This window comes from Cynocephalus volans, chromosome 16 (genome assembly GCF_027409185.1).
Source record: "Cynocephalus volans isolate mCynVol1 chromosome 16, mCynVol1.pri, whole genome shotgun sequence".
NCBI lineage: Eukaryota > Metazoa > Chordata > Mammalia > Dermoptera > Cynocephalidae > Cynocephalus > Cynocephalus volans.
In genome coordinates, this window is record NC_084475.1 from 18329306 (window position 1) to 18343254 (window position 13949).

At 46.2% G+C, this 13949-nt stretch overlaps 1 protein-coding gene and 1 pseudogene across 7 annotated transcripts in view; both read left to right on the forward strand.

Moving 5' to 3' along the window:
- Positions 1 to 13949, forward strand: part of TNRC6C (trinucleotide repeat containing adaptor 6C) — a 150043-nt gene that overhangs the window by 133040 nt on the left and 3054 nt on the right. For 4 of the 7 annotated variants that reach the window (XM_063081352.1, XM_063081353.1, XM_063081356.1 and 1 more), the window contains 7 exons: positions 38 to 205; positions 3659 to 3850; positions 4349 to 4492; positions 8032 to 8148; positions 10648 to 10842; positions 12056 to 12126; positions 12848 to 12987. In XM_063081352.1, coding sequence (XP_062937422.1) covers positions 38 to 205; positions 3659 to 3850; positions 4349 to 4492; positions 8032 to 8148; positions 10648 to 10842; positions 12056 to 12126; positions 12848 to 12987 — 1027 coding nt within the window. Of the gene's footprint in view, positions 1 to 37; positions 206 to 3658; positions 3851 to 4348; positions 4493 to 8031; positions 8149 to 10647; positions 10843 to 12055; positions 12127 to 12847; positions 12988 to 13472; positions 13554 to 13949 lie in introns of those variants that run through there. The other 3 variants (XM_063081354.1, XM_063081355.1, XM_063081357.1) reach the window with 2 other exon arrangements.
- LOC134365161 (alpha-ketoglutarate dehydrogenase component 4-like) lies at positions 9040 to 9349 on the forward strand (annotated as a pseudogene).

Here is a 13949-nt window from a genome sequence, read left to right on the forward strand (position 1 = left end):
GAATGCAGGTGAATCCTAATAGCATCTTTGTTCTTAGCTGGACTGAACCCAAACATGAATGTCAACAGCATGGACATGACTGGAGGTTTGTCGGTGAAGGACCCAGCTCAGTCTCAGTCACGCCTCCCTCAGTGGACACACCCCAGCTCCATGGAGAGCTTGTCCAGTGCTGCTTCTCCTCTGGATCAGAACCCGAGCAAGCATGGTATGTATTGGCCAGAATGCCCACAGCGGGGTTACTATTGGTTTACCAATTGACTATCCCATTTAATAGCATATTCTTTCTATATATTTATAAGAATTCATGCTGGAAGGAAAATAAAAAAATATGCCATTCCATTACAGAGTGTATGAGATCTCAACTAGTCAGTGACCAAACCTCTTGAACCTTGGCCATCAGATCTTAGCTACAAATCTGTAAATAATTGAAAATACCCCAGGACAGCAAAGAATAGAAGTCAGAGCCTGTGTACTTTTTATTTATTTATGTCTCTATCTGTCAACAAAACAATTGAGGCTACTGAAAAGAAATTGTTTTCTGTTAAATGGTAAAAGACAAATAGAAAAACAAATTCTTAGAAAGGAGGAAGAAGCAGAACTACTAACCATGGGAGGGAGTGTCACTACCATGGGTTAAATTTAGTTCTGAACTTCCTGGTAGCATAAACAGCAAAGGAAATTGAGTAGATTATATAATTTTCTCATGTCTGCCTCGATCTAAAAAAAACAAAGAAAGAAAAACAATAAAAGTGAAAAGAAAATTCTTCCTAGTGGTTAATGCTACAAGATTATCACATGATGCCTGGGCACTTCCCTTGGCAGGAGAGAGCTCAGTCCTCTGTGGCTGGTGGTTTTGGTCTGTATAAATTTAGTCCTAGTTTGTTCTTCCATAGTAAGGTGTTTTAGTCCATTTTGTGTTGCTATAACAGAATACCTGAGACTGGGTAACGTATAAGGAAAAGAGGTTTATTTGGCTTACGATTCTGGGACAGTTGCATCTGGCATGGGCCTCAGGCTGCTTCTACTCGTGGTGGAAAAGCAGCAAGCAGCTAGCGGGTACAAGCAGATCACATGGCAAGAGAGGAAGCACGAGAGAGAGAGAGGAGGTGCCAGGGACTTATATACAACAAGCTCTCGTGGGAACTAATAGAGCGAGAACTCACTCACTACCCCTTCTCCCCCAGGGAGAGCATTAATCCATTCATGAGGGATCCACCCCCCTGACTCAGTCAGTTTCCAACACTGCTACATTGGGGATCAGATTTCCACACGAGTTTTGGAGAGGACAACATATCCAAACTCCATCATTCTGTCCCCGGCCCCCCAAAATTCATATTCCTCTCACATACAAAATATAATCATTCCATCCCAACAGTCCCAAAAGTCTTAGCTTGTTCCAGCACCAGCTTAAAAGTCCAAAGTCTCCTCTGAGTCCAAAAGCAAAAGTCCTTCCAGCTGTGAGCCTGTAGAAATCAAAACCAAATGTATATACTACCAGGATACAATGGTGGAACGGGAATTGGGTATACATTCCCATTCCAGCACGGAGGAATAGGCCAGAAGAAAGGAGAAACAGGCCCCAAACAAGTCCAAAACCCAGCAGGACAGACATTAAATCTTAAAGCTCCAAAACAATCTTCTTTGACTCTAACTCCTACATCCTGGGTGCAGTTGGACATCTGGGTCCCCAAAGCATCAGGCAGCCTTGTTCCCACAGCTTTGCCAGGCAGAGCCCACTGGCCCACGCTGGTGCCCGTGGCTTTTCCAGGCCTGCGTTGCATGTTACCAGTGGCCCCAAAGTTCTGGGGTCCTGGCAGCAGCCCTGCTGCATTGTCTCTACTAAACAATTCCCTGGTGGGGGCTCTCTGTGGGGACTCTGACCCCACTTTCCTGCTTGGCATTGGTCTAGTAGATGTCCTCTGCAGTGGATCCGCCCCTGTGGCAGGTCTCTGCCTGGGCGCCCAGGCTTTTCCATACATCCTCTGGAATCTGGGTGGAGGCTGCCACGCCTCCACTGCTCTCACGTCCTGCTGGCCTGCAGACTTAACACAATGTGGGCGCCACCAAGGTTTCAGGCTTCTACTCTCCATGGCTGCTGCATGAACCACACTTGGGGCTGCTCCAGCCAGAGCACCTGGGATGCAAAGAGCAGGATCCCAAGGGCAGCTGTGCCCCAGGTCTGTCCTCCGGGATAACTCAGTCCTTCTAGGCCTCAGCGTCTGTGATGGGTGGGGCACACTTCCAGACTTCGGAAATGCCTGCGGAGCTTTTCTCTCATTGTCTTGGCTCTTAGCATCTGGGTGCTTCACTGCCAAGGTAATGTCTTTAGCAACCAGTTTATCTGCTTCACCCTTCCATTGTTCTCCTGCTCTCCACTTCGTTACTGCATGGCCAGGCTGCAAATTTTCCAAATCTTTATGCTCTGCTTCCCTTTTAAATTCTGGATTTATGTCATGCCTTTACTGCCATAACTCAGAGTAGGCTGTTACAAGTAGCCATGCAGCATTCTTAATGCTTTGCTGCTTAGAAATTTCTTTTGCCAAATGCTCTGGTTCACAACTCTTAAGTCCCACCTTCCACAAAGTCCAAGGGCATGGACACAATGCAGCCAAATTCCTTGCTATGGTGTAGCAAAGGTGATCTTTTGTCCAATTCCCAATAAGTTCCTCATTGCTATCTGAGACCTCATTATCCGCATGGCCTTTACTGTTCACATTTCTATCAGCATTCTGCTTTCTATCACATAAGTCTCTAAGACATTCCAAACTTTCCCTCATCTTTCTGTCTTCTTCTGAGTCCTCCAAACTCCTACAACCTTTGTCCATTACCCAGCTCCAAAGATGCATCCACATTTTCAGGTATCTGTATAGCAACACCCCACTCCTTGGTACCAATTTTCTGTTTTAGCCCGTTTTGTGTTGCTATAACAGAAATACCTGAGACTGGGTAATTTATAAGAAAAGAGGTTTATTTGACTTACGATTCTGGGACAGCTGCATCTGGCATGGGCCTCAGGCTGCTTCTACTCTTGGCGTGAAAGCGGCAGGCAGCTGGCAGGTACAAGCAGATCACATGGTGAGAGAGGAAGCAAGAGAAAGAGAGAGGAGGTGCCAGGGTCCTTATATACCACAAGCTCTTGTGCGAACTAATAGAGCGAGAACTCACTCACTACCCCTCCTCCCCCAGGGAGAGCATTAATCCATTCATGAGGGATCCTCCCCCATGACTCAATCAGTTTCCAACACTGCCACATTGGGGATCAGACTTCGGCATGAGTTTTGGAGGGGACAACACATCCAAACTCCATCATAAGGGCAGCAGACTAGAGAGAGGGAAGGACACAGAGGCAACAGTAAATTTGATAGCTGAGTTGTCCCCAAAAAGGTTTATTATGGACAGCTTCCTGTGGCACAGATATCCGTTTTATGAAGATTTCCAACTTGACAAACTAAAATGATTCTTCAAGAGTTTTGGTCTTTCAAGGGCAAAGTTTGGGCAAACTGAAACAGTCACTGATTATTGGAGAACCATGGACACACCGAGTCTTACAATTCATGTCACTTTGAAAAGGACAAGGCATAGGACCCGGAAGGGAAGACTCTCAGGATCTCAAGTGGGGAGTATTCACTCAGCTCTTTGTTTCCTGTTGTTGCCATAGGTGCTATCCCTGGAGGTCTAAGCATTGGGCCTCCAGGTAAGTCCTCCATGGATGACTCCTATGGCCGGTACGATTTAATCCAGAACAGTGAGTCACCAGCCAGTCCTCCCGTAGCTGTTCCCCATAGCTGGTCACGTGCCAAATCTGACAGTGATAAAATCTCAAATGGCTCCAGCATCAACTGGCCCCCAGGTAAGACCCTGCAACATTTCTGTGCAACAGCAGATCAGAACACGCTCCAGGTCTGAGAAGAGTGGTCAGGCCTGAGAGGAACCAGAATCTGAGCTAAGGAATTTGGAAGTATTAAGTCAATAGCTTTGGTATTTTCATTGGAAATCCATTTGTCAGATCGGTTCAGGGTATTGTTGGTGTATCAAATGTTTTTCTGTAGCCCCTTAGTTCAGTATAAGGAGTGGAAGGATGTAGCAGGGAGACTGGGCAATTTTACTATATTCCATCTGTAAAATTGTTCAGACCCTGTATGAAAACTATCTTAATGTGGTAGCTATAATACCTGGTTCTAGTTTGTTCCAAAGAATTGATTGATTTAATGAAAGAGAGTCTAAAGAGTGCTTCTTATTTTAATTAGCAGATTATAAAAATGTCCACAAATAGGTAAAAAAAATGAATGTTAGGAAGCAATGCGAAGGTGCTCTACTATGTGGCTTCTCATTTGGTTCCCATAAACAGAATTCCATCCTGGAGTTCCATGGAAAGGACTTCAGAATATTGACCCCGAGAATGACCCTGATGTCACTCCTGGCAGTGTCCCCACTGGGCCTACCATTAATACCACCATCCAGGATGTCAACCGCTACCTCCTCAAGAGTGGAGGTGAGGAGAGGGGGTGCTCTGCCTGCCTTTCTGTGGGAATTCTCTCTAGACTCGTTCGGAGACGTCCTCTGTGACAGTCTGGGCTGTAAGGCAGGTGGGGTGTAAGACATGGCTGATGAGTGCCTTTCTCTGTCACCTGAAGCAGCATATGAAGACATCGGGTAGTGCTTGTGGAGGAAATGGAGACTGATTGTGATATGTTTGCCGGGTTTATTAATATATCATGTTTTATCATTTTGTAAGCATCGTGTTATAAAGTCACAAAATTAACCGTCAAGCTTTTAAATGAAAAGTTTCCTCTTGAAATCTCTTTACTCTGAATTGAAAATGAGTTGACTCTTTACTCATCCATACTACTCTGTTTTTCTTTTCCACAAAAAGTCTGGTGAAAAGATTGAAATTCATCCCTAGGACTTTTTTCTTGGTCCAGATCATGGTGCTAATTTTTGCCACATCCTCTGTCAGACTTGAGGATCTCCTCAATAAGAGAAGTGATGGGCTGAGCTCGGCAGCTACAAAACAGAAATACAGAGTTCAGACGTAACATTGGGAAGGGAAGTGACTCACTCTTCTTTCAGGCCTCCAAGTGAGGAAGTGCTGGGAGCACCATCTCCAGGAAAGTTTTGTCATCCACATTCTATTATGTGGGAAGAAGAGCTTGGTTCCCAAAACATTAATTTAGTTTTCCCACTTAAAAAATGACCTGTTGGGGCAATGTGTTTGCTTCTATGGTTCTTTAAAGTGATGGGCTTCTAAAAGCATCTGTGGCTTGTATAGAAAGCACACGTAAATAGAGATGACCCTTCCTGTGCATTCCTCAGGTTTTGATGCAGCTGCTTCTTAGAGCAGGGTCGTTGTGGGTGTCTCTTCTGTCAGGGACAGAGGAATGGTAAGGAAAAGGAGCCTGTATAAGATGACAGGGGACAGGGCAAGGCACAAGCCAGAAGCCACACCCGAGCATGGCAGCTGGGTTATGCCAGAACGGTAAAAGAGAGCCAGTGTGTTTTGAGGATTGTGGAGACGTGTGATACAGGTGTGTTGATTCAGGTATTAAGAGAAGTTGGAAAGAATCGAGGTTGCTTGGTATACAGCAGAGCTTCCTGAGCAGTGCCTAGATGAAGTATTGAGTGATCCTTCGTCCTCTGGGTGGCACTGGGAGCATTGTGGGTGGCCTTCACCATCTGCCCAACTGTGCCATGATGTGATCAAGGCAGCCTAGAAAAATACATGAATTCTGGACAGAGCTAAACAGCTGTCTTCCAGTTCCATAGCCTGCACGGTAAAGGAGATAGACTTACGGACAGGAGAGAATCTAAGCCTAAAGAATGCATTGGCCATCAAGATAAAGCAAGAAAATGGAATCTCCAGCTCTGGTATTCAAGTCATCAGCCAGCCATCTACCCTGGGTGACTTGAAGCTCCGTGTGCATACTGTGTAACCTCCGGGGGACTTGACCTTCAGGGTCAAGTGAACGCTGTGCTTCTCGGGCAGGTCGCAAGCCCACCTTGGCACACATGCCTGGACGTTGGTGTTCAGCAGCCAGTGGTTGGCTCACGCTGCATGTGCCAGGCCCCTCCTCCATCCCATGACCAGTCCAAGCCCTGAGAAACCGTCATTCTTCGCCCTGGTGGCCCTCGTGGTTGCGTTTGGGAATGCATTAGGGTTTGTTACTGAGAGTGAGGAGCACGGCGAACATAGCGTCATATAAAAGTTGCTTACCTAAAAGCAGCACCGTGATGCACAAGGAGTGGGCTGCCGGGGCCAGACCTTTCTAATATCTCCCTCCCAGCGTGCTGCGCTGTCCTCTGTATGTGGTCAGCTTTCAGTAATCTCATTTGTGCACCTCTGAAGTAGCTCAGGGACCTAGCCACAAAAGGCCGTCATATTATTGAGAAAAATGTGCCCTAGAAGGAAAACAGTGAGAAATAGCCACAACTCTCTTGACATTGGCTCATTTGTTTTGCATAGTTTCATCAGGGAATGTACTGTTTTCTTTTATTGAATATATTGGGTATGGATTTTTTAACTTACGTTTCGGTTTTTATTGCCATTAGATTATGTTCTGATTTATATTAAAAGTTTACGTTAGCCCAGTATTTGTTTGGACGTTGTTTACAGTTTTAACCCTTATGAAATGATTACTAACCAGAATGGTGAAATGTAGTCATGCTATTTCATAACATACTGATACTAACATTTCATCTAGAAAGGAAAATTAACTGTAATTTTATGAGACACTCGAACACTGTTAAAATCTAAGTACCCTAAAGCAATACCACCTAGGCTTAATAATCTATAATCCAGGGATCTTAGGTTGATGACATTTTGAGGTAAATGAAAGAATAGTGTTTAGGAAGTAGCTTAGGATGTCAGTAGAGCTGACACCTTTTAAAGTTGAAAATCTGCAGAATACAAATAAATTTTAATTTTCACCAACTCCGGTGCCTTCATTCTAAAGAGGTCACTTTCAGCAAGGCAGCTGCAAACAGCTCTACAGGCTGTCTCCTGCATGAACCCAGGACAGGTGACACGCTTGGTGTCTTGTTGGAGGATACCCCTGAGGTTGTTCTGTACACAGCCCCAGGTGGCCTGTGTCAGCTACCATGGCTTTTGGTAATGAGTGTAACAGCCAGGCTGTGCCACCATCTCCTCCCCAGCCAGTGTCCACGCACTGGCAAGAGCCACTATCCAAGTCACAGGAGCTTGCTTCCCACCCTGCTTTCACCCAAACAGTCACCATTACTCCACCCTCATTTTCCTTTCACAAAGCTTCTTGCTTTCTTCACAGAGTTGTGAGAGAGAGATGACATGAAAAAATGAACCACAAAAATGGAGCTGAGCTTTTTCACAAAGAATTGAGGTGTCTTAAAGATGGCCCGTATACCCCGAGTCTCCCTTCCAGGTGCAGCTGAGATTTTTCTCAAAATAAAAACTGCAGTCCCAGGGCTGTTATAACTCAGGGTCATACACACAATTAGGGCAGATGTCTCTTCATTATTCCCATATTACAAAAGAGAAAGATGAATAAGAAGACATAGGACACCTGAGTCAGAAAAAGTGCTCATATTTGTAAGGCAAAATTTACAGTAAAAAGCTTGGGGTTTTGTTGTTTTTTTAATTTTTGTGGCTATTGTTTGAGAAAGGATGAGGATTGCCCTGTGTTTTTATTTTTGTCTTAATTGGAAGGGGAGTCAATGTGACCCTTTACAACTCTGACTTGGCATTTTAAACATTCTGGCGATAATTCTCTTCTCTCGTGACTTAAAGTCCTGTCCTGAGAAGTTCATGCTGTTTCCTGGCCTTTGCCTCATCGGCCTTCAGGAACGTCCCAGGCCTCCCCCAGTGTCTGCGGGACTCAGACGAGGCAGCATGCTTGTGTTCTTCTCCCCATGCCGCACTTTCACCTTCAGGCTTCTACCAAAAGCAGCAGCTGAGGCAGGGATTTGTTCTTGGTGGTTGAGATCCCGCGTCCCAGAGTTAGAGCTGCTAACCCACACACCTGCTACTCACCTTGCTTAGTGCCGTGTTTGGTTCTGCAGGGTCCTCCCCACCATCATCTCAGAATGCCACGCTGCCTTCCTCGAGTGCCTGGCCGCTCAGTGCCTCCGGCTACAGTAGCCCTTTCAGCAGCATTGCATCCGCACCTAGTGTTGCAGGTACGCAACTGGCCTCTCGACATGCAGGTAGCCTTTTCTTTCTTTCCCCAAACATAGCATTCACAGGCCCCAGCTTTTCCTATTGGTCTGTTTACTCACTGCCTGAGCGGGGAGGCTGTGTGGTGTGATGGCAAATGCGTGAGGGCTTCGCCCTGAGCAGCTGCGGGAACTTGGGCACATCTGCCTGCTCACATAGGAGATGGAAGTGATAAGATCTCCTCCATGGAGCCGTGAAGATCACATGACTGTGTGGTCTACTGTGTTCTCTCCTCCTTTCCCTCCGTGGCTAGATTGTATAGGTTTTAAAAACTTAGAGGCAGACCGCTGCTTGGAATCTGCTGCCGCTTGAGTTGGCCATAAGGGATAAAGGAGACCCTAGCAGGGCCCGTTATTAGCTCCTAGCACCCGGAGTGTGGCTGCTTCCCATTACTTGGATAAATGCAGTCCCTGAAGTGTTTTCATGTTATTGTAGACTGTACAAGTCTTTCAAAGAAGTTTCTTTCAGGGTTAGAGGAAGATTGAGAATCATTTGTCATGAAAACTTCAGAGGAATTTGACTCTGAAATTTTTAAGACAAAAATGTAAAGATGTGGACACCCATACAAACAAAATGTGTAGCAGATTTGTAAATAGATACAGAGCTTAAATAAGGACACTTTATTGTTTATAAATTTCTTCAAATATATTTCTGTATTCCATCAAACCTTCTCATCCAGATTTTTAGAAACCCAATGTAAGAATGCTATAAGAGTTCTCTTACTAGCAGTAACTAGGGGAGAAAGTAGTTTTGAGATATCATGTCACAGGCAGGGCCCACCCCAGCTGCCCATGTCTCATGTCATCTCCAGGGCTCTTTTGTGCCCTGGAAGCTGCCCCTTCTCGGAGGTCAAGATGGGCAGCAAAATGGCATCTGCCAGCAGGGTCGCGCAGGTAGTCAAACCACATGCTCCATTAGTAAGGGTCCCTGACCAAAGAGACAATCCTAAACCCAACGTATCAGAAGCTTTGAGACCAGCAGTTGTACCATCTCATTTCTTCTGCAATTTCACAGCTTTCTAAGGGAAGTAAATCACCAAATATACTGATGCATCAAGGTCCACCAGACACTGCAGAAATACTAAAATCATTACCTTAGAAATACAGAAAGAAACGTGTGTCTCAAGAAGAAATTGAATTTATCCAATGCGGAGGTCCAGAATAATCACTGCAGCTGCTGTTTGTCATCAAACAAAAGAATTGACTTTACAATAAAAGACTTCCAAAATAACAAAAAATTGTATATTAAACAACGTTAATAAACTAAAAAAAAAATAAAATCTAGAAAATTTAGATGGACACTTGTATGTCCTAATTTATGTATCTTGGTCAGCTTCTCCACAAGCTTACCTAATTGTTTATATGTTTTCTACTTATTAAAGTATACATTAAAAAAAAAAGTTTTGATATAGCTTAGCGTATGATTAACAGAAACAAGAGCTTCTAGATTACTTTTATTCCTTCTAATGTTCACAATATTTAGACCTTTAATACTTCCATGGTCATATTTAGCTAAACAGAATTAAAACCATCTTCCTCGCATCAAAGATAAATCTTCATGGCATTTATGTTTTTCCAGTCAGTGACACCTTTTCTAAGATCAGTGTCTGTTCATCATGAAGTTGCCATCAACTCCAGCAGCCAGGCTTGGAGAGAGAACCCCACGCAGGTGTGCATGGGCTCACATTTGTGTTGTCTTGGTCCCTGCAATACTGTCCGAGAAGGGGGCACAAGCGTGCATGGGGACAATGACCGCTCTCTGCCAGCGCTTCCCGTCTTCTGCACTAGGCCAGTGAGGCAGGTAGAAGCAGTCATCCAGGGGTCTGGTCTGCTCATCCTGACCAAGTTTAGCTTTTTCTCCCAAAGAACCTTAAAACAATGCTTCCCCCCAACCTGTGTGCTAAGGTGTTGAACCTTAGCCTCCAGGCACTGGGTCCCGTCCATTTTCTGTAGTGCGGTGTACAGAGAGCAGCTCTAGAAGCTTTGGAAGATGACAGTGGTGTATGGGGAGGGTGCTTATGTCAGCAGGAGCACTGCTTTGGAAGGGGACTGATGCCTAAAGAACAGCATGAAGGAAGGATATGGCCATGTGCTTTTGACCTTGATTGATTTATGGTATGAGATGTGTCTCAGTAGAATAAGTAGAATATGCTGATAAGTTAGCTTTAACATTGAACTTCAAAAATGCTATTTTCTTGGAGGCAAACTTGTGCCTGGTACATTTAACAAATGAAGTGTCAGAAATACTGGCACAGTCTATAGTGGACACATGCAGACTGTCTCTGAGCAGAAATTAAAGAGAGAGCATGCCCCAAGGGTCTTGCTTCCAGGTGCTTTACTTGGTGTTTCTTTTTTTATCATGCAGTCTACTGGTGTCAGAGCGCACCCTCTATGGTTCCCCAAACACGGCGGTGACTCTTGTTTGTCTCAGATTGCACGTGCTCCCTTTCTCTGCCTTTCTAGGTAAACTGTCAGACATTAAATCGACGTGGTCCTCTGGCCCAGCTTCCCACACTCAAGCCTCTCTGTCTCATGAACTGTGGAAGGTGCCCAGAAACACTACTGCACCCACGAGGCCACCTCCAGGGTTAAGCAATCCCAAGCCTTCCTCCACCTGGGGCGCCAGCCCCCTCGGCTGGACCAGCTCCTACTCCTCGGGTAAGCTCCTTGCTCCTCTGTTCAGATGGGGGCGGAGGGTGCTCTGAGCCTGCCGTGCTTAGCCTCTAGGGGACGTGCTCTTCATTTTCTCCTGTCTCCAGCTCTGGAGTCTGGGAGGGGGTGAGAGGGAGCCAAGGCCATCTGAGACTTGCAGGACAAGGGCTGGGCGCGCCCTGCGTTTTCAGCATCAGCCCTGGGTGTGCCGGCCCATGGCAGGTTTGCTCTGGACCAAGAGGGCCCACACTGGCCAATGCCATTCTCTGTAGTGATGCTGCCACGTGCTGGGACTGCGGAAAAGGCCCATTCCGCTGTTCTAGGCCTCCCACTCCAGCCGTCCTTCATTTTATATTTGCTTCTCCAGAAGCTTTCATTGGATCATAAGAACTTTCCAGGCCAAAGCAAAACAATCCCGACCAGTTTGAAAACAACACTCATCATATTGCCTCTCCAAGGGCTTTCCCTCAGAGGCCACATGCCACACTTCAAGGCTCAAAGAAATGGACTGCGAATTTCAGAAACTGAAGTTTTAAATCAGCTACAGGATGTTTGAAAATAGCTGTTTCAGCCTTTCAGTAGCAGCCCTATGGGTTTGCTTTGTTTTTTTTCTTTTTTTAATAAAGATGACCAGTAAGGGGATCTTAACCCTTGACTTGGGGATGTCAGCACCACGCTCTCCCAAGTGATCCACGGGCCGGCCCCTTTTGCTTTGTTTTTCGAACAAGAGACTTTCATAGAATTGATGCTGAATAGGGGCTTGGGGCAGGGAGAGGTCCAACACTTCCTGGGAGACTTGCATCTCTCACCACACCCTCCCTCACGGCACAGACAGGGAAGCACAGGCCTCCTGGGCTGGGGAACTGTCCAAAAACAGTCGGGGTTTGCATGGGGCAGTGGGTGGGAGTCTGAAAGGATTGTGAGCTTTGGGTTTATCAAAAGACAACGTGGATTTCCATGAGCTGAGAAAGGCTATCTTGCCTGGCCGGTTAGCTCAGTCGACTAGAGTGTGGTGCTGATGACACCAACATCCAGGGTTCTGTTTCTGTACTGGCCAGCCTCCAAAAACAAGGGAGAGAGATGCTCTCTTAGGGCATGCAGAGGTAGTTTGTGCTGTGTGCACCTTGGTGAGACTACAAGCTTGGAAAGGGCCACACCATCTGACTGGCAGGTGACCATGTCATCCAAGCTCTCCCCCTCCCCCCGGCTTGTTGTGCAGGTTCTGCTTGGAGTACTGACACCTCAGGAAGAACCAGCAGCTGGCTTGTCCTTCGCAACCTCACGCCCCAGGTATGTGCCCATGGGGTCACTGATCACAGTCTGAGAAGACTCCAGAGGTGACACTAGGCAGGCTGAAGGAGAAAGCAACTGACAGAATCGGGCGCAGGCAGCAGCAAGCAGACACGGTTGCTAATGAATTGTTTACTTACTCTTAACTGGAAAAGTATACCTTTGTAAGCAGAATTGTTTATCTTCTGGCTGTACCCATTCAGGACTGATTGGGTTAGCCAGTCTGCATGCCTCCGAGCCCAGGCCACAGCCAGCTACACATTCCCCTGGGCCCCGGTGCCTTTTGCAAGCTAGTCTTGGGTGCTGTGCTCTGTTGAGAGGAGAACAGAACACAAAATGGGGCTGTTTTTCTTCCTCTCATTAGTTTAACTCCCAAAATATCCAAGATTTTTGTCATATACCTGACTACAGAGGTATAAAACATTAATATCAAAAAGCCATGTACTGGGCTGAGCCCGTGGCGCACTCGGTAGCGTGCTGCGCTATCAGCGCGGCGACGCTCCCGCTGCGGGTTCGGATCCTATATAGGAATGACCGGTGCACTCCCTGGCTGAGCGCCGGTCACGAAAAAAAAAAAAAAAGCCATGTATTATTAAACCCTTTCAAGGAAAAACATTTTCCTAGTATTTAGTGCACCCAACTTCCTATACCATTTTTTCGAAGAATGTAGTGAAGGAAATCAGAGGAAAACTTGCTGGTGCCCTTGTGCTTCCTCAATCAGATCGATGGTTCTACACTGCGGACGTTGTGTTTGCAACACGGGCCTCTCATCACCTTCCACCTGAACCTGACTCAAGGCAATGCTGTGGTCCGGTACAGCTCCAAGGAGGAAGCTGCCAAGGCCCAGAAGTCTCTACACATGTACGTTTCCTCTCAGCCACCTCAGCCCTGCCACATAGCTACAAGTCCCCAAGAGTGTTAGGTTTGGGATATTGTAGGAGCTTCCCGGGGCTGCCATACAAAGTACCTGAGGCTGGGGGCCTAAACAGCAGACATTCATTTCCTCACAGCTCTGGAGGGTGCAAGTCCCAGATCAAGGTGTGGGCAGGGTTGGTTCCTCCTGAGGCCTCTGACCTTGGCTATACACAGCCATCTTCTCCCTGTGTCTTCACATGGACTTCCCTGTGTGTCTGTGTCCTAATCTCCTCTTCCTGTAAGAACACCAGTCATGTTTGATTAGGACCCACTCATATGACCTCATTTAACTTAATTAACTCTTTGAGACCCTTTCTCCAAATACAGTCACATTTGGAAGTATTGGGAGTTAGGACTTCAACACATGACTTGGGGGTAGACACAGTTCAGCTTATAACAGGTATCTTGTGACATGCTGATTTCTTCTGCAGCTGAGTTGTCGTGACTACACCTTCCACTAGGGAAAGACTCTCCAAGGAGTCCATGTAGAGCCCGGTAATAGAAAGCAAGCACTCTTTCACCAGGTACAGCCCAGGGGAGTGACACATTTGCACACAGGGCCCAGCAGAGGTCTTTACAACTGACCCCTCTCCCTAATTAATTAGGATGTACTTTGATACAAGTACACCTGCTCAGTAACATCACTTGAGGTGTGGGACCTAGATTTAGTCACTCCTGTTTTTCACCCAGGGTGCAGATTATACTGATCCTAAATGGTCCCCAAATATAATGGTGTGTTCACGCACTTAAAAATGTACTCTCTATGCCAACACGATATAGCTGCTAGAAGTCTAAAATGAGAAAAAAGTTCATAATCTGGGTTTGGGAGTAGCAGTGGCAAAACATAAGCTGCAGGACTACTTCATGTCGTGGTGGCCCATGACATGAAGCCTTCAGCTGTGCCTTTC